The sequence below is a fragment of the Canis lupus genome, chromosome 21 (genome assembly GCF_048164855.1).
Source record: "Canis lupus baileyi chromosome 21, mCanLup2.hap1, whole genome shotgun sequence".
Taxonomy (NCBI): Eukaryota; Metazoa; Chordata; class Mammalia; order Carnivora; family Canidae; genus Canis; species Canis lupus.
The window spans coordinates 36484444-36505344 of record NC_132858.1 but is presented as its reverse complement, the minus strand read 5'-3'; the positions used below and the strand labels follow the sequence as shown (position 1 = coordinate 36505344).

At 37.2% G+C, this 20901-nt stretch overlaps 1 protein-coding gene across 1 annotated transcript in view; it reads left to right on the top strand.

Moving 5' to 3' along the window:
• Positions 1-9482, top strand: part of GNAI1 (G protein subunit alpha i1) — an 80705-nt gene extending 71223 nt beyond the window's left edge. The window contains exons 7-8 of the mRNA XM_072791390.1: positions 1125-1278; positions 7413-9482. Coding sequence (XP_072647491.1) covers positions 1125-1278; positions 7413-7603 — 345 coding nt within the window. The 3' untranslated portion in view covers positions 7604-9482. The remainder of the gene's footprint in view (positions 1-1124; positions 1279-7412) is intronic.
• The last annotated feature ends 11419 nt before the right edge of the window (positions 9483-20901 follow it).

The window sequence follows — 20901 nt, the reverse complement described above, 5'->3', positions numbered from 1 at the left end:
ATGTTGCCAAGAATTTTTCTGAGAAAAATTGAGTAATTCTTGCTAATGCGTGAATTATTTGAAAGTTCAGCTGGCTTTTTTTTTTTCCCTCTAGCTCTTCTGTTTATATAATAAGAGAAGTATACTCACTCAAGAAGCACAGATGAACCCCTAAAATAAGAAAAGACAGAGTTAATCTCACTTCAACCCTATGTACTTACCTGTGCACTTCCTATGTCTAGTATCTACATAGTAACTGAAAGTTAGTTCTCACAATAATCTAAGGCTCATTTTTTCTTTTTAAGATTTTATTTATTGATTGATGAGAGAGACACAGAGACATAGAGGGAGAAGCAGGCTCCCTGCAGAGAGCCCGATATGGAACTCGATCCCAGGACCCCGGGATCATGACCTGAGCCAAAGGCAGATGCCCAACCACTGAGCCACCCACATGCCCCAGAACTCTGTCATTTTAAGTTAACTTTAGTTCAGATGGGGGGGAAAAGTTCGAAATGTCACTTTTTGTATTTTTAAAGTCAAGTACATACAGTTACAGTGCAGCAGGTACTCTGTACCATCATTCTTTCATTTTTCTCCTTTCGATGCTATAAAATTCATCGGTGTCCTTTTAGAAACCACAGATACTAGAAGGGCAGGAAACAGCATTGGAGGTTTCCTTCCCTGATACATCATTATATTTAGAACGTTGGGCTAATCGTGTTTCAGCTTGTTCAGTTTAATACATTAATCTTTAAAAACCCTCCTTGTCTTTTATTTATTTATTTATTTTTCCCTCCTTGTCTTTTAATGGAAACTTTGATTCACTCTGTAACAGTGAGGTCTCTCTTCAGATGTTCGCACTTGGCATCTGTAGGTTTCAGGGTCCTGCAGCAGGGTGTTTCTGGGCACAGTGACACACAGTGGGCGCTCCACAAGTACTGGTTGAATGCAAAAAGTGATGATTGGTGTATACATTCACCTCACCTGTAATCAAGTGTACTTGTTCCTAAATGGCAGGAATGTGTTGCTTGGTATCTTACTTTTCAGCAGACTAAGCTCTATTCTGTTCTAACACTTTTTTAAAAGTAATAGTCCTCAAAATCCTTGCCATTGAGACAAACGGATTATGTTATTTTCTGTTACAGAATCGAATGCATGAAAGCATGAAGTTGTTTGACAGCATTTGTAACAACAAATGGTTTACAGATACATCTATTATACTTTTTCTAAACAAGAAGGATCTCTTCGAGGAAAAAATCAAAAAGAGCCCTCTCACTATTTGCTATCCTGAATATGCAGGTATTTTACTCTCTGTGGATAACTTGTCAGGTTATGTATTTATAGTGAAAGTCCCCCTAACACAAGATTTCAGTAACAGATTTTTGAATCTTTTGCCTTAATGACTCTTACTTTTATGGGAAATTATTAAACACACTGAAGGACAAATATTTCCTTGAGATATAGCTAAGATTATTGAAAATAAACATAGGCCTATAGAAAAGGTGCTAGATAATTTTCTGTGACGAATCTTAGGTCTTCGTAAATTTAAAACACTGATTTGTTCATCCAGTGACCAGATCTCATATCAGGTAGGTGTGATGCACAGTAAGACATGTCTGTGCTCACAGTCTAATCTCAAAAAGACAAATGTACTCATAAAGTAGGGCAACATGTTACTACAAAGGAGTGTGAATGGTGATTATAGAGGGATAAATGAAGAAGGAATCCATGAGTCATTTTCAGGGGAGTCAGGCAAAAGTTCACAAGAACTTGCAGCACTGGTAATGAGACTGTTAATGGTACTGTAATTTCCCAGCTCTGGGAAATGGTTCACACTTCAAAAGGAGACCTGAGGTACAGTCCTGGCCTTTCCATGATTAGCTCTTTGATCTTCAACAAGGCAGTTAATTTACCTGGGTTTCAGTACCCCATTTGTAAAATCAGAAGCTGAGCTAAAACTTGGTCCTAGTTGAGTTCCTTGGAACCTCCTGGGCTGCTGTTGAAAAGTGGGTTTCGGGAAGGGAGACACCTCTCTCCTCCACCAGACATGCACACAGGCAGCATCTCTCTTATTAAAGCAGAGTGAGTTCGTTTTTAATCTGTTTTGCATATTGGGTTTCTGAGTAAGATTTTATTTTAATGAGGAGAACTCTGTGCCTCAAAGAATTTAACTACCACTGGTTTATAGGATCTCTAAACCTAAATATTCTGAAGAGTTTGGTTCATTTAGCTAATGATACAAGTTACCCTCACTCCATCCTTTAAAAAAAAAATTCTCAAGAACTCATTTCATTATGAACAAAATTTGAGTCTTGTATTATGTATTTACCACCTTTTTCCAAAGGCACTGATAAAACCCCCCTGGGAGGCCAGTCCTCTTTCATCCTGCTTAGGCAGGTGGGAGCGCTCAGGCTTTAGTGACAGTCCAGGTCCAGACCCACGTCTGGGGCACTTCTGCACCTGGACCATTAACAACCAGACCACCAGAATTAGATCCTCATTAGAACCAAAGGGGAAGGTTCTTTGATAAGTTAATCACACTGTTAAGTATTCCAGGTCTTTCTGTGGCCTCCAAGGTTATACTTCATTTCAAAATAATTTGACATAGTTGCTTGTTAACTTTTGTTTTCTCTCTGAAAGTCATAGTTTCCTGTCACCTTGTCCAGAAACATTTTAGTGCTTTTAAGGTATAAAATTATTTGTAGTCCTGTGTCCAAGTTTGAAGCTAGCCAGAATCAAGGTGCCTCATCTTTCAGTTTTTTTGTCATTTTCTATTATGAAGTAACCAATTTGTGCTAATATTATCAGAGTTCCCAAATGAATCCATAAATATCATATGCCTATAGGGATTTCAGAGCAGCAAAGAGTATTTCTTATGTTGTCAAGTTAGTAAGAATCTGTGATATCACAGTCTTTGAACACAGAGAGTATTACATAATTTTTTCACATGCCCAGTGTTAGGATTATAATGTCAAGTCCTCATTGCGCATCCTACGTTTTGATTCCCTTGCTTCTTGCTGCAACCTTCCCTTTTAATTCCTGACTGTTGACTCTGTATAGAAGCAGCCTCTATAGCCTCTAAACTAGTCACTTGGTTTCTCTCTACCACTGCCTGCTCCTATTTCCTTCTCTTTCACTTAAATATCCATATGTTGGCATTTCAGCACATTCCATCTGCAACCTGTGATCTTTTCGCGCACTCTCCTTTCATAGTCCTGTTTATTCTCACCATGTTAAATTCCATGGTCGACTCATTTCTCTATAGAGCTTTAGGCTCGCATTTCCAACTGCTTGTTGAACATGTCTGTTTTTTTAGCACCTGAAACTCAAACTGAACTCGTGTTGTTTGTTTTCTCAACTCTCCTCTATCTTCCTTTCAATTATATCACCACCCCCGCTTTCAGGTCTCCATTCGTGAACTAGGTCATCACCTATACCTGCCTTGATAACTTGACAGTTCTAGTGTATGTAGAAAAAAATCTATCACCCTCCCACCACATCTTTGCCATTCTTAAGAATTAAAATCAGATTAAGAAATGTGCTCATGAATCTATTCGTGTATCTTGTAGCTCTTGGCACTTAGCAGTCTAGCTATGCATAATATATACAGCAGGTTGAGCTATCCACTAAGTGCAAGCTGTTTCCCCAAAACATATTTTTAATTGACAAGTTGCATTAATTTCTGTAAATAGGACACAGTTTATTGCTTAAGAATTTCAGAGCACCACTCTTTTGTGATTTGATAATACTAAATTTTGATTTGTTAAGTATGTGGTGATCTCCTAGCAAACTAGGTTATTTAGACAACCTAGAAAAAGTAGAAAAATTCTTAGAAACATACAACCTAACAAGACTGGAACATGAAGAAATAGAAAATCTGAGCAAACCAATTACTTTGTAATCAAAACCTCCCAATAAATAAGTCCATGACCAGATGGCTCTACTGATGAATTCTGCCAACGTCTACAGAAAAATTAATACCAGTCCTTCTAAAACTCTTGTAAAAATTATATGTATATAGGAGGGAACACTTCCAAACTCATTTTATGAGGACAGCACTACCCTGATACCAAAATCAGACAAAGATGACTTAAGAAAATTGTAGGCAGTACTCCCTGATAAATGTAAATGCAGAAATCCTCAACAAAATCCTAGCAAACAGAATCCAGCAGTCTGTTAGAAGGACCGTACACCATGATGTAGTGGGGTTTGTTGCAGGGACATAAGAGTAGCTTAACATTTGCAAATCAACATGCTCTACGACCTTAACAAAACTAAAGATAAAAATCTTGATTTTCTCAAACACAGAAAAATCCTTGACATAATTCAACCTTAAGTAATGATTGATAAAAACTCAGCGAAGTGGGTACAGAGGGAATATACCTCAACATACAAAGACCATACATTATAAGCTCATACTTTAACATCATACTTCAACAGTGAAAAGCTGCAAGCTTTTCCACTAAGATCAGAAACAAAACAAGGAATCCCTGTCTTGCACTTTTATTCAACATAGTATTACAAATCCTAGCCAGAGCACTTAAGCAATTAAAGAAATAAAATGCATCCAGATTGAAAAGGAAGAAGCAATACTGTCTCTTCACAGATGACACATATATGTATACATGTATGTGTGCATATACACACACTCTTCCAAACTACTATTAAACTAATCAGTTCAGTCACATAACAGGATACACAGTATATATGCAGAAATACTGTGCATTTCCATACACTAGTAATGAAGTATCAGAAAGAAATGAAGAAAATACCATTTACAATTGCATTAGAAAGAAAAAATAGCTAGGAATAAATTTAAAGGGAGAAAGATCTTTACACTGAAAACTACAAGACATTAGTGAAACAAATAGAAGACGATATAAATAAATGGTAAGATGTTCCATGTTCATGGATTAGAAAAATATTGTTAAAATGCCCACACTACCTAGAGCACAATCTACAGATACAGTGCAATCCCTATCGAAATTCCAATGGCATTTTTTCACAGAAATAGTATAAATAACCCTAAAATTTGTGTGGAACCACAAAAGAACCCAGATAACCAAAGCAGTCCTGAGAAAGAACAGAGCTGAAGACAGCATGTACCCTGATTTTCAACTGTATTACAAAGCTATAGTAATCAAAACAGTATGGAATTGGCATAAAAATAGATGCATATATCTGGGAAACAGCCCAGAAAAAAAAAACCCAGACATATATGATAAAATTTAGAACATATGAGCCAAGAACATACAATGCAGAAAAGACAGTCTCTTCAATAAATCATGTTGGGTAAACTGGACCACTATATTTTACCATACACAACATGAACTTAAGACTCCACTGCTTCTCCTCCTCCCCTCTGCTCATGCTTACTTTCTCTTTCTCTCTCTCTCTAATAAATAAATCTTAAAAAAAAAAATCAAGACTCCAAATCATAGAACTCCTAGAAAAAAAGAAGCAGTAGCTCCTTGACATTGGTCTTGGTGATGATTTTTTGGATCTGACATCAAAATTAAAGACAACAAAAGCAAAAATACACAAGTAGGATCACATCAAGCTGTAAAGTTTTTGCACAGCAAAGGAAACCAACAAAATGAAAAGGGAACATATGGAATGGGAGAAGATATTTGGAAATTATGTATCTGATAAGGGATTAATATTGAAAAATTATATGAAGAACACCAACTCAATAGCAAAAAAAACACAGTCCACTAAAAAATGGGCAGAAGATCTGAATTGATACTTTCCCAAAGAAGACCTAGAAGTGGCCACCAGGACCACAAAGAGGTACTCAAAACCACTAATCATCAGGGAAATGCAAATCAAAACCACAGTGAGCTAGCACCCTTATCTGTTGAGAATAGGTATTATCAAAACAACAAGTGTGGTGAGGATGTAGAGAAAAGGAAACCCTCTTGCACTGCTGGTGAGAATACAAATTAGTGCAGCCACTATGGTAAACAGTATAGAGAGTCCAACCAAAAAATAAAAGTAGAAATATCCAGCAATTCCACTTTGGGGAATTTTTCCAAAAAGAATGAAAACACTTAAAAAGATATGTACACCCCCATATTTTTTTGCGTTATTTACTATAGCCAAGATACGGAAACAACTGGTGAAATGCACTGGAGTATCACAGGTGGGAGTTGGTGCCTAAGGTCCTGTCTGACATGGGGTGAGCCACCAGTGGGAATAGAGAATAGCTTTACCAATCAGGCTGGGTAACAGAGGACCTTGAAAGCCAAGCAAATAATTTTTTAGTGTCCCCACAAAAGATTTAACGATAGTTTTCCAAATGGAACAGTTTTTGAGATGTTATGTATGTACATATATAAAATACATATGTGTGCACTTAGCCTAAATTGAATTTTAAGAAGTGAAAATACAGATATATTTGCCACTCAGATCAAGGCACTGAGTATTTCCACGTCCCCTGAAACCCCAACCTACCTCTCCCAGTCTTAAGCAATCACCACCACCACCATCCCCCTACACACCGAGTAATGACTTTTGTCTTCATAGATTTTGTTTTCCACCTTCTCTTCCCAAACATCAGTTGAATCATACAGTTCTGTGCTCTTTTTGTGTCTGGCTTCATTGGTTCCACAGTATGTTTCTAGAACTCATTCATGTGGTTGTACATCCAACAGTACTTCATTCTCATTTCTCAGTACTGTATGGCAGCTCATTGTACGGACACACCAAACTTTATTTGCCAGTCTGCAATTAATGAACTTTGGGGTGGTTTCCTAACATGGAGGTTACCTCCGCTATGAACAGTCTTTGTATGTCTTTTGGTGCATACGTGTGTATAGTTCTGTTAAGGGCAAGCTGAGGCACTGTATTGCTGCCCCACAGAGCGTGCATTGTGATTATCTTTAGATACAGACCACTTCTGGAGTGTCTGTACTTAGAAGTCTTCAACCGCATGGCCATAAACCACATTGTAGGCCTGTGTACAGTTTCTGAATAAAGAAAAATGAAAAAAAAAAAGAAATGCTAATTAATATGTATAGAGAAGAATAAAAAGTACAGATGGGCATTCAGTCAGCCAGCATTTCTTGGTCAGCCACTAGGCTAGAAATGAAATGGCGTGCCACCATCAGAGAAGGGAGTTGGCTCGGTGTTGGGATGGAGAATATAAAGGAGAAGAAAATGAGGAGATCTGACATTTAGATCAGGCAGGGAAAAATACCCTGGGGAGCATGTTTGTTTGTTTTTTTAAGGCTTAGAGTCATGAAAAGGTCATTAACGTCGGGTGTTTTTCATTTAGAAGAAATCATTTTTCTCATTCCAGAACAGAAAATAACAAAATACCCCACATATTTTGTATGTATGAAATGGACTTCAGTATTTCCAGGTCCATTTTGCTTATTAGCCATGTACTCATTTTAACTTTTCGCCTTCTGTCTTGCCTTTTCCCATCCCAGGCTCAAACACATATGAAGAGGCAGCTGCATATATTCAGTGTCAGTTCGAAGACCTCAATAAGAGAAAGGACACAAAGGAAATATACACCCACTTCACATGTGCTACAGATACTAAGAATGTGCAGTTTGTTTTTGATGCTGTAACAGATGTCATCATAAAAAATAATCTAAAAGATTGTGGTCTCTTTTAAGTTTTGCAGTTAATGGGAAAATGTATTTTCAAACCAAATGAGTGCTTATATGTGGATCTCTCTAAACTAGAGTCTTGCAGCAACACAGAATGTAGTATATGGCAAATGCATCTGGGACCTGACGAAAGTTGTGTTTTTTTTAATGGAAAGCAAGAGAAGGACCTTTCTTAAACGTGAAAGGTGGTCCTACGGTGTGAACCTAAGGGCAGTGTTAACGCTCGGCTCTAGTGTATTGATGATTTCTGCGTAAGTGTAAATATGCAAATGTATGTATACATGTATTTATGACTTTAGTTTTCCACATTACTTTTAGGCTTTAAGAGTGGCAACTTAAGATTCTAAGCGCGATGGCTTTGGTAATAACAGAAATATTAAGTACTTTGTACTGAATGACAGACTATTACTGTGTTTGCCAGTTTTAAATAGCTTTATTTATGTTCATGTCCTGTAAATTTTTAAGTACAGTAATTAATATTAGGAAACATTGCAGTCTTTATCTTGATTCTATGTATACTTATCCTAAAAATATTTGTACAAACCTTGCACAGACTATTTTAATAACATGATTTGTTCTTTAAATTTAACGTGTTTTATTGAAATGTTCTTAAGAGGATGACTATACCTGCCTTTGGATCAGTTATGTAAACACTGTATGCATTTTAATTTTTCTTCAAAGAGTGCATGCTGATTTGATTCTACATTGAATTGGGTTTGAAAAACTAAAATTTCAGATTTTTGAGGATATACTCTTCGACTTAATATAAACACTTAATTTTTATTCAGTTGGTTTGTTTTCACTTTGAATTTTAATATTTGAATGGTATTCATGCATTTCCTTAAAGGCGATGCCAGATTAATTTTTATACACTTTAAATAACTACATTTTTATTTATAACTAAGCTTAGGTGGATTATTGAGAGCATTTTGTGGGTAAAAAATATGTCAGCATAATGAATTTTGAGACATTCATTTGTGTATTTCCTTTGGGAAATCCCTTGTACCTAGCATACATGATAGTTCCTTATTTGGAAGATAACAAGAAAGATCTTTGAATATTCTGCTGCTGATATAATGCAAGCTTTAAATTCATATATGTAACTAGTCTCAAATTTAATTATCACACTATAGTAAAATTCTTTTTCCCTTAGACTATTCAAATTTCCTCCACTTGCTTGAGTTAGTATCTTTTTAAATTGTGCTGTTATTTCTGAGAATGAAATGGGCAATTACACTTAGAAACTGAGTAGTAGTGTTAAGTAAAGTCAGTGATTGTATGTGTCCTGAAATAAGTCTTACGTGTTAGCTCGATATTGAATTTTGATAGTCATTTCTTTTGATTATTCACAATGTGTCTCTGTGACCTCGTTTCAACCACATGAACAGCATTCCCTACCCTCCTGTTTTTTCTCCTCATCTTGAGAAGTCCTTCAGTAAGCTTGGTGGATAAGTAATTTCTAAGTTGAGTTAATGTGCTGTCATTTTGTTGCAGTATACTTCTTGAAGTAATGTGTATGTGTGTGTGGGTAACCACGGACTACATTTTCACCTGTTCTATTTTGGGGATTCATTTTTCTTCTTTGTAAAGAAACTCCAAGTTATCACAGTTTCTTAAATGTGTTAGTTTAGTTTCTTTATGTGCCTTCCATGAAAGATATGTTTTCATTAATTTCACCGATGGGAGACCTGTAACATCCATATTGTGAAGCTATGTATGAAATTCACCTATACTATGAATAAATTTGAATCATGAGAAATACTGTTCAAAAAGCCACAAAGAAGCACATCTTGGTGACCATCATTGGTGAATTCCTGAACTTTATTCTGTGTAATTGTGTTACTAAAAAATCCTAATAAATTTAAATTTTTAAAATTTTACAAACCTGTTGAGTAAATACATGTTTTGCATTAGGATTTAATTATCTATCTAGAATGTCCATTTGTTCTCTGTCTTTGCTATCCTTTTGCAATTTCATCTACTCCAGAAGCTTGAGTAGATTTTTCTGCCTCCAGTCTTCCTCATGAGCTGTGGTGCCACATTTAGGACTGCCTGCTTGATGTTCCCTGTTAAGAATGTACGGCCTGCTTCAAGTCCATATGCCCCAAACCGTATTCATCATTGTTCTCCTATTAAACTAGTTCTCCCCTCCTTGTATAGCTAGTCAGTATCATCATTTATTCAGTCTCTCAGTGGGAAGCTTTTGAGCCACTTAGAACTCTTTTTAACCCTCCTCTCCGCCACCATTCCGCTCCCAATTCTACTTTTTTGGTGCCTTAATTTTTTTTTTCTTCCCATTCCTACTACCACCTACTGAATGCAGGTTTTTGCTTAATTTCCACAGGAAATGGCGCATTAATTAAATTCACCTCCCATTTCCCCTTTCTCTAATCCAGGCCAGTTATTCTAATATAGAACTGCAGTTGTGTTATCTTCTCTGCATTGACCTGCAGTGACTCTGATGGGTCAATAAAATCAAATTTAACTTAGCCTCCTATTCAGGGCTCTTCCATCATCTGAGCCCATGTCATTACATTTCCACTCCACTCCCAAACTACATCTTAATAGTAATTGTACTTTGTGCATAGCTGGGGTTTTCCTTCAGTGTTTATGCGCCATGTGAGGTATGCTCAAAACAATGCCTGGAACATGGGAAGTGTTCATTGATATCTGCTAGTTATTTTTACTAATTAGGATTTTGTGATACGATTTTTAGGTTTAACTGGTATCTTCTTTAGTCTGCCCTTTTGGGAACTGCATGGTTCTGGTAAAGCTGCCAGTCCTCCCTGGCATAGGCTCAAGCCTGACCAGACCTAGTCTCCCATCACTAGGCAAGTGACCCAGAATGAACCGGTTGTAGTCCCACTTATCACCAAGTTTCTAAAAACTGTTCTAGTTTCTAACATTCCCTTCATTTCAGTACTCTTCTAAAAGACTCCTTAGATGCTTGATCTAATTCATTCAAATTCAGTCACTGAAAAAGTCCTGAATAAAATGCATATGTTCTTACTGAATGTTAAAGTAACTAAGATCAGAAAAGGCTCAGAGAGGTTAACTCGAGCAAGATCAAATCAACATTTCAAACCTAGGACTTCTGACTTCATGTCTGTTATAGAACTCTTAATGCTACCTTATTTCTAGAAAACCTGTAAGTAGCTTATCCTTAACCTGAGTTTATCTGAACCACAACATGTTTTTTAGATTAAAAATACATAAGATAGAGCAAAGCTGGAGGCATACTGCCCGATTCCAAAATACATTACAAAGCGTAATCAAAATAATATAGTATTGCCATGAAAATAGACACACGGATCTGAGGAACAGCCTACAGAGCTCAGAAACTCAGGCATTTATGGTCAATTAGTTTACAAAACCAATAATATACAGTGAGGAAAGGATATTCCTTAAATGGTGTTGGGAAAATTGGACAGCCATATGCAAAAGAATGAAATGAAATGACCACTATTTTAAAACACATGCAAAAAATAAACGGATTGAAGACTTGAATATAAGATATGAAACCCTAAAACTCCTAGAAGAAATGTAGCTACCTCCTTAACATCAGTCTAGGCAATGAATTTTTTAATCTGATACCAAAATTAAGGCAACAAAAACGAAAAATACGGAAGTAGGACTACAAACTGAAAAGCTACTTACTGCACTGCAAAGGAAATAATGAAAAGGCAGCCTATGGAATGGGAAAATACACTCACAAATCCTATCTGATAAGGGGTTAATATTGAAAAGCTATGAAGAACTTTTACAACTCGATAGTGAAAATCACACAATCTGATTTTTAAAAGATGATCTAGACATTTTTCCAAAGAAGACATACAATTGGCCAACAAGCCCATGAATGTTTTCAGCATCACTAATCATCAGAAAAAAATGCAAATAAAAATCACAAAAATGCTCATACCTGTTAGAATGGCCATTATCCAAAAGACATGAAATAAGTTGGTGAGAGTGTGGAGAAAGGGAATGCTTGTGCACTCCTGGAGAGAATGTAAATTGGTGCAGCCACTACTGAAAACAGTATGGAAGTTCCTTGAAAAATTAAGCAGTAGAGCTGTAATATCCAGCAATTTCACTTCTGAAGAAAATGAAAATTTATTCAAAAAGACGGATACATCCTCATGTTTACTGCAGCATTTACAGTAGCCAAGCTATGGAAACAATCTAAGCACCAAGTAATAGATGAATGGGTCAAGAAAACGTGGTATATAAATATAGAATATTTTTCAGCCATAAAAATAAAACCTTGCCATTCGCAACAACATGGATGGATCTTCAGGGCACTGTGTGAGTAAAATGAGAGAAAGACAAATACTTTATGAATTCACATGTGAATAAAGAAAAAAAAATAGTAGTTCATAGATACAGAGAACAGATTGCTGATTGCCAGAAGCAGGGTGGTCAGCAAAATAGTGAAAGAAGTTAATAGGTACTAACAGCTATAAAATACATCACGGAGATAGAACGTAAAGCATGGCAAGGATCGTTGATACTGTGTTGCATATTTGAAAGTCAGAGAGAATCTTGAAAGTTTTCACCACAAAAAATTTTGTGACTATGTGAGGTGATAACTGTGTGGCAATTATTTCACAATATATACAAATGTCTAATTATCATGTTGCATACATGAAACTAATGTCCTATATCAAATATATCTCTATAAAAATAACAAGAAAACATAAATATACCTATTAAGTCTTATACACAAGCTATATTCTCTTAACATCCATTAGATTTGAAGCTAATATAATTTGTATGAACAAATTAGATGTTTTATATGAAGCTTTAGATGTTTTACATTGTATACTGTCTGCTGAACCAACCATGGTGCCTCTTATAAATGAATTTAATGCTGTCATCAGCGTTAAATTGCTACTCTTGTCACTGCTCAGTGTGCTATTTTAGAGGCAGGTAGAGAGTGGTGGTGGTGGCCTAGACCCTAGCATCTGGTCCGGGTTCAAATCCTGACTCTATGTCTTTTTAATTGGGCAAACTTGGGAAATTTATTTAATCTTTCCTCTGCTTTATCATCTGAAAAAATGGGGATTAACTAATCAGAACACTAATCTTAAATAAATATCAGTATTTACTAAGTTGATAATGCATATTAAGCACTGAGAAGTGAGCCTGGTGTGTGGCAAACAATAAATGTCACTGTTACTTGATCATAAAGACTGTTTAATTTGGGGGCGACTTTAAAATCGTCATCAGTGTTTGACCAGTGGTTGTTGCTATGAGCCTTGGATGAAATGCCTCAGAAACAAAATAACCACTGTGATTCACCTTTATGGTTAAAAATTCTGAGTGTCTCACACTGATATTGATAAATGGAAAATGTGGAGGACCAAAAATGCATCTTTTTTTTTTAATTCAACTTCAGCATATGTCTCTTGGTTTCACATAACCAAAAATATGAGAGATTTATGTCATCTTAAATTTGATTGGGAAGTTTTGTTCCTGTTAGTTGCTTCTCAAAACCCTATCTTAATACTTAAAATGCGCTTCTACCACGAGTTTTAGATTTCACAACTCCATTGGCCTGTTTCCCAGGCATTTTTCCCTTAACCAATAACTTGCTTTGGTGTCTGTTGTGCTATTATTTACTTGGATTTTTAGTTACATTAAAAGTTGTGAAACAGGGACACCAGGGTGGCTTAGCAGTTGAGCGTCTGCCTTTGGCTCAGGGCGTGATCCAGGGATCCAGAATCTGGGATCGAGTCCCACATCGGGCTCCCTGCATGGAGCCTGCTTCTCCCTCTGCCTGTGTCTCTGTGTCTTTCATGAATAAATAAATGAACCTTTAAAGAAAAAGAAAGTTGTGAAACACATTTCAAGTGCAGAAACACCCAAATGTGCCATCATGCAGACCAGGGCTGAAGAAGCCTGCCTTGGGACAGTCACCACCATGTGATGAATCTTAAGCGCCATATAAAAGGTCAGGTATTGCCAGCTTCCATGATTTACTGGCCATTCTCCTGAGCTCCATACCAACAGAGTGAGTGGAAACCCTGCCATTGCCAAGAGACAGTTCTTCAAATTAAGAATGCATTGTTTTATGGATTAAAATGGAGACAATATTATTGAAGCCAAGTGTGCATAAAAGATCAGTGCCGATGTTAACAACTATTTTAGCAGGTGATCAAGTGCCACTTTTAATAAAAGGAGGTGCTGTTTCCTCCTGAATTACATAGTGCCTCACCTAACAGAAAGCAGACTAGGGCATAGAGTAGGACTGCTGATAACCTGAGAAGGCCAAGGAAATTACTTTTCCAACTGCAGTGTCAATGAAGGAATTCTTAATCTTATCCCTGCACACGCTATGTATGTTTTCTCTATCTTACCAGGATTTTCTTTTCTTTTTTTTTTAATTAAGTTAGATCTGTGATTTGGGAGTTCATTTTTACTAAATTGAGAGTTGTTTGCATAATTTCATCATAAAGCTAGTCTTAAAAGTAAGCCATTTAGAAGATTAGCTATTACCTGGAATTTTATGTTTGGCATTCTTGATTTTTAATTATTTTCTGTGCAACTTCACAGTACAGCTTCAATCCTTTCCTTATGTTTTAAATAAAAAAGGAGGGAAGTCAAAGCCATTTCCAGACAACTCTGTCCTTAATTTTTATTACATTAAATAGTCCTGAGTTCCAGTTCAAGATGGCAGCATAAGAAGACCTTGAGCTCATCTCCTTTCACAGACCCACTGAATTTACACCTACATATGGAAAAATTCCTTCCAAAAAATCCCACAAAAACAGAACAAAACAACCAAAACCTCAAAAAACTAGCTGAGAAACTCCTAAACATTGCATGAATGAGGGAGGGGAGAAAAGCCCGTATTAAAGTGGGCAGGAGAGATGAAGTCACAATCTCACCATAAGACTCATTTGCAGCATGGGAAAAAAAAAAAAAAAAAAAAACAACTCAAGACATCAAGCTTTTTTTTTTTTAAGATTTTTATTTATTTATTCATGAGAGACACAGAGAGAGGCAGAGACATAGGCAGAAGGAGAAGCAGGATCCCTCTGGGGAGCTCAATGCAGGACTTGATTCCAGGACCCCGGGATCACAACCTGAGCCAAAGGCAGAGGCTCAACCACTGAGCCACCCAGGCACCCCAAGACCCCACACTTCTTTATGAAAAGCAAAGGGTTTAAACCTGGCATTGAACACCATAGCTTCTAACACCTGCACCTGAGAGATGAGCCCCCAAAGCATCCAGCTCTGAAAGCCACAGGGGCTTGCGTCCATGAAACCTACAAGACTACAGTGAACTGAGAAAACACTTCTTAAAGGGCTCAAGTGCAGACTCATCCACCCCCGCATCCAGTGCAGAGGCAGCTGACTGTAAAGTGCCCAGACTTTTATGAAAGAGGCTTATTTTCTTATCTTAAAGCATTAGCCTAAGGACAGGCATCTAATTAAACACACATCTAGAGTCCTGCCATAATACTCTCTGGGAATGGAGGCCAGCAGGTGCCATCTTTGTGCTCTCCCTCTGCCTCACACCAGCTTGCTGTTGACTCCTGCAAAGGAGTTTGTGCCCTCATCTGGTACCCTGACTTGTATGGCTGCTTCCAGGGAAGACCTCCAGGATACTTGGCTCTGGTGGCCCACAGGGCTTCTGCTCAGGGTTCACACAGGACTATAACAGAAAGAGTGTTCTTAACTGCCTACTGGCCATAGCACAGCAGGAGGCAACAGACTGAGGCACCCAGTATTTCTGTGGAAGAAGCCTACTAGTTCTTCATTCCTGTAGCCTGAGGGTCAGGCTAATTACACACACATCTAAGGGCCAACTAATCCTCTCCAGAGACCTTTGAGGGCTGGCTCAGTCTTTGTGCTCTCTGTCTGCTGTGCTCTTGAGTGACAGTCTTCCAGAAGGGCGCATGTATGTGTGTCTGCTGTCCCAGTTTCTGTGACTGTCACCCAGGGATGCCTCTTGATTGCTTGTCTCTGGTAGGCCAGGAGAGCTTGCTTTCATGGGTTTCATGGGACTGTAACAAATGGAGAAATAGTTCTTGGCTATTGCACCTGCAGGGCACAGCACCAACAACAGATTGCAACATACATCAAGTCTTTCTTTGAAACTGGCCTATTTGCTTTTCCTGGAGCTTCAACCTAAGGGGCAGGATTCTAATATGACACAGATCTAGGAGTCTACTGAAGTGCTCTCTAGGGGGAGAGGCCAGTGGGCCATCTTCGCGTTCTCCTTCTGCATCACTCCAGGTCATCATTCCTGGAAAGGAGCTTATACACCAACATTTGACATCCTAACTGTTGCTGCTGCCACACAGAGGACACCTCTAGGACACTTGGCTGTGGTAGCCAGTGAGACTTTAGACTTGCAGTCCCACAGAACTGTACATATTTTCATACTTTAAAAGCTGCCGCCTGTGAGAACTAATACACTTAGTAAAGCTGCAGGATGTAAAATCAAAAAGGATAAAATACCTAGGAATAAATTTAATCAAAGAGGACACTGTCACCATGACACTGATGAGAAGAATTGAAGCAGACACAAATAAATAGAAATACTACCCAAAGTAATCTACAGATTCAACGCAATACCTATCAAAATACCAGTAGCATTTTTCACAGAAATATAATGAACCATCCTAAAATTTGCAGGGAACCAAAAAAGAGTCTAAATAGCCAAAGAAATCTTAATAAAGAAGAATAAAGCTGAAGTCCCTAATTTCCAACTATATGACAAAGCTACAGTATGGTATTAACATGAAAATAGACATATAGATCTGAGGAACAGAATAGGGAGCCCAGAAAGAAACCCACACAAATAAGGTTGATTAACATACAATAAAGGAGGCAAGAATGTACAATGGAGAAAAGACAGGCCCTTTAATAGATAATGTTGAGAAAACTGGATAGCTGCCTGCAAAAAGAATAAAACATCTCACAATTGTACACAAAAATTAACAGAAAATGAATTAAAGATCTGAATTTAAGAATGGAACTGTGAGACTCCTAGAAGAAAACATAGGCAGCAAACAACTTGACTTTGGCCTTAATGACTTTTTAGACTTGACACCAGAAGCAAAAACAACAAAAGTAGAAGTGAACAAGTGGGTCTACATCAAACTAAAAAGCACTGCAAAGCAAAGGAAACCATCAATGAAGTGAAAAGGCAATCTACAGAATCGGAGAAAAAAATCTGCAAACCATTTATCTGATACAAATTAATATGCAAAATATGTAAAGAGCTTCTCCAACTCAATAGCAAAAAAATGCCACACAATCCAAACAAAGCTCACAGGATCTGAATAGACATTTTTCCAATGAAAAGGTGCTCAACATCATTAATCATCAGGGAGATGAAATCAAAACAACAATAGCTATTATAAAAAAAAGAAAAAGAAATAACAAGTGTTGATGGGATGGAAGCAACCAAGGATGAATGGATAAAGAAAATGTGAATGGTCAATTCTGTAGCCTGTGGAATGTGAACCATCCTGGCAGCAAATTCATTCATCTAATTTCTACTGGACTCATTTTCAGCACTCAACTAGAGGATAACATATATTTCCTTTCCTTTTTTTTTTTTAAACAAAATTAAGTGTCTGTCAATATAAAGTGACCATTTCTCAAGCAATTACTTCACAAGAGAGTTAACATCTAGTGAACAGAACATTTGTGCAGGCTTAGGCATACATTTTATTCTATTCTTAAATTCTCTATTATAGTGGAATAATATAATTTTAACTGTGGCTCTTTTCTTCAAAAGGAAGCTAATCTAAAGTCTAAATATAGTGACTGAAGGTGGAGAGGAAACATTGGAGCCAGTATAAAGTGCCCTTTTTTCTCTCCAAGACACCACCTTTAATCTCCTGCACCTAAGTAAGGCTTCTACAGTACAGATTTATAACAACATAGCTCCAAACTGAGTCCCTTGAAAAATTTTACTATTGTAGTAACTCATTCAAGATCATAATCCTGTATATAGTTTCAAATATATTACAAATAATCTGTCTCCTCTAACATCATAAATACATATTAAAAAATGCATACATAAGATATCTACTCAGCACCCATAGTACCAGAGACTTATAGTGCTTCAGTAATGCTCTCATTTAGTCATTAAAATAGTCCTGCAAAGTCACTGATAAAAGTTTTATTTCTCAGATAAGTTGATAAATTAAGAAAGTTCAAGCATCTGATATAATGTTGACTACCTAGTAAGTTTGCAGAGGCAGGATAAAATCCAGGGCTACAGGTCATTTGTTAACCATGTTTTCAAAATCCAGTGGCATAAATCCATTTTTCCTGAGGGCCACAAGTATAGAGCAGCATATCCCAAATGTTGTTTAAGCAGGTGTTACTAAGTGTGCATGGTGCACACTAGCATGCCAATGGCTATGGAAAATCCTGCAGAAAAGAAGTCTGTGTTAATCTGCTGTGTTACAAACACTGGAGCTGTACTAACATGGCAGCTATGACCCAGATGTGACTATAGAGTAACATGCACACGGGCGTTCAAAGACTTATACAAAAAAGAGTGCACATGTTAAACTAATATTTTGGATATATTGGGTTAAATTAAATTTAAATTAAATTAAATTAAATGTATCTTTAAAATTCCACCTCTTCTTACATTGTTAATGTGGTTACTGGAATATCTAAAATATACAAGCATCTAGAATTATATTCCTACTTGAAAAGTAAAACATTTTTTTTCTTCCACAACTTGACTTGCATTCCATGGAAAAGTTCCCAAGTTTTTAGAGAAGCATATACCATAGATAAAAAGCTTAGATGTGAAGACTATTCCAGTTCTGAAATGCTACTGTTTGATGTAATATGGCCTTTTGCTGTGGGCGGAGAGGGGACTGGCTCATTCTCACTTCAAATATGTCAGCTGTAATAAAAGAGAGCAATACACATTTTAAAATCCATACTCTAAAACTGAATTTTTAGATTAGCTGTGTCATTATTTTTAGTTCCGATACATGGAGTAGGAGTAGACCCATCAGGGTACTGGAAAATTACTAAGCCCTGGTTTACAAACCCATCTCTCTAGTGTTCTTTAGCCAAATCACAAGATTAGTTGTTTTTTTTTTTTTTTAATGTTGTTATTGTGTTGTGTTGTGTTTTTTAATGTTTCAATTCCCTTAGCCAAATTCCTTTCTTCCTCCACACCTCCCACAGGACTGGGCTGAGCATAGTCATGCATTAAAAAAGCTTCTGAACTTTTTTTGGAAAGAGTAGCTCCCTGGAGCTGTGGAGGAGGACAGGAATCTCATATTCTGCAGGACTTAAATCATGATAGTATATCAAATATTCCAGTGCCTTCGATGAATATTTTGTTTTTTGATAAAGACAGAAGATAGCAATAAAATCACATATGTTCTCAAAGTTTCAATAAAATCACATCTGTTTATCTATATAATTGAAGCTTTCTAGATTCTCAAACTTCCCTCAGGACTTGAGCTCATTAGTTCAATAGTATCAATCTGAGAAAGGTTATTATACATATGTGCATACTTTAGCTATACTCCTTTTTAGAATATACATGTGTAAGTCACTCCTTGAGAAATGTCACAATTTTCTACTTGGCACAATGTGCACCAAATAAAAGTCAACTATATTGGAATATGTGAATAATTTTATTTGTAATTAATTGAAATCATCAAAGCACTAGGCATTTTAGAACTATGTCTCGGTGTATTTTTTAAGTTTGGAAGATTCCAAATGATTAAAGCTTATTTAAGTTGCTCTAATAGTTATGAAGAAAAAATACTGGCTTCATATCAACTTAATTATAATAGATTAAATAATTATATATCCAATAGTCATTAAGATTCAAGCAAATTTATATTTCTATTTTTATATCAAACAATATAATGTTTGAAAGAATTTTTTAATCAAATCATCGTGTATACACTAATGCAGGTTTTATCTGCATTCTAGTAATTCCATGTGTTTCCATCCCTCATATCACTAAATCAGTAGAATGAACTAATCTTTAATTAAATACATTATGGTTCACATTGGAAGCAGTACTTTTCCATAGAGAAACAGCAGTATCAAATCCTGAGACCTAGTTTTTCAGAGTCCAGCTTCATATTTTAGGTCTCCTTTCTGTTGTTGTTACTGTTTATTTGGGGGGTTTTGTTTGTTTTTGCCTAAATGTGTGAAAAAGTAAAATCATGATACTCTGTTTACTAAGTAGCAGAAGACTTCACATACCTGTCTGGCAATCCCAAACCCAGAGTTGTATCTCAACATGATTTTTCTCAAATTTGGCCAAAGATTTTATCTAATAAGCCATATATGTTCCTGACTTTGCTCCTTCTCACAAGAACAAGTAATATCTATTCATGTGCAAGACAACATTGAGAGAATCTTAGAACACAGGGCTGAGACTGAAGCACCCTACTCTATAACAGAGACCACATTAGAAGGGTAAGAGGAATGGCTACACACTGATCAATTTCCCCTCTCCCATGCTGGTTAAAAAGCATGCATAGTGCCTAGGTCCTTCCAGTGGGAAAAGAGAGCCAAGCTAGACATCTAGATCCCCAGCCTTGGGGGTCAGTTTTGGGGAGTTCCCACTCCAGTCTCATCCCATAGAAACTGCAGTGGAATCTTCAGGGCTTGACCACTGGAAATATGGTTGGGGTGGAGAAGGGAGGGAGAGGCTTGCAATAACCAGCACTTGGATCTTGAGAGACTAAGTTCATACATGCAGGGCCTGAATTGTAGTCCCAACCAGCAGCTTTGCTAATTTGCAGTGCCAAGACAGTGGTGCAATCTCACAGGGAGCCTGACAGGATGTAGGTCTGCCTGATTTAGGTCTTCAAATAAAGACCTTGTGGCTCTAGAGCTGAGTCATAGTCCCAGCCCACTGCTAAGTGTAGCTCCTGGAACTGTTTTACCAGAAAGCCTGGCCAAAACATCTAGAAGGTTATTTAGCTCAGCAACACTTGAGCAAAATCCAGCAGGTAGACCTGATTATCAGCAGAGCAAACCCAGGGACCCTGTTCAGCCAGAGAACTTGGGGCATGGGTCAACTTGAGTTAAGACCAAAGAAACTTTCTGGCCTTGGAACCATATTTCCCACTCTGATCAGGCAAGAAAAGTAAAGTAATTCATAGCCCTACTCACATCCAAATACATAGCCTTCAGTCCACTCAACCATTGAATGTCCATATTGCACACAGAAGCTACACAGTCCCCCCAGCATCCATGTGTACTCTGATAACCTGAACAGAAAGCACAGACCAGGGCTTTCTCTGATATGCAGAGCAAAACCAGTGGCCCCAAGTATCAGGGA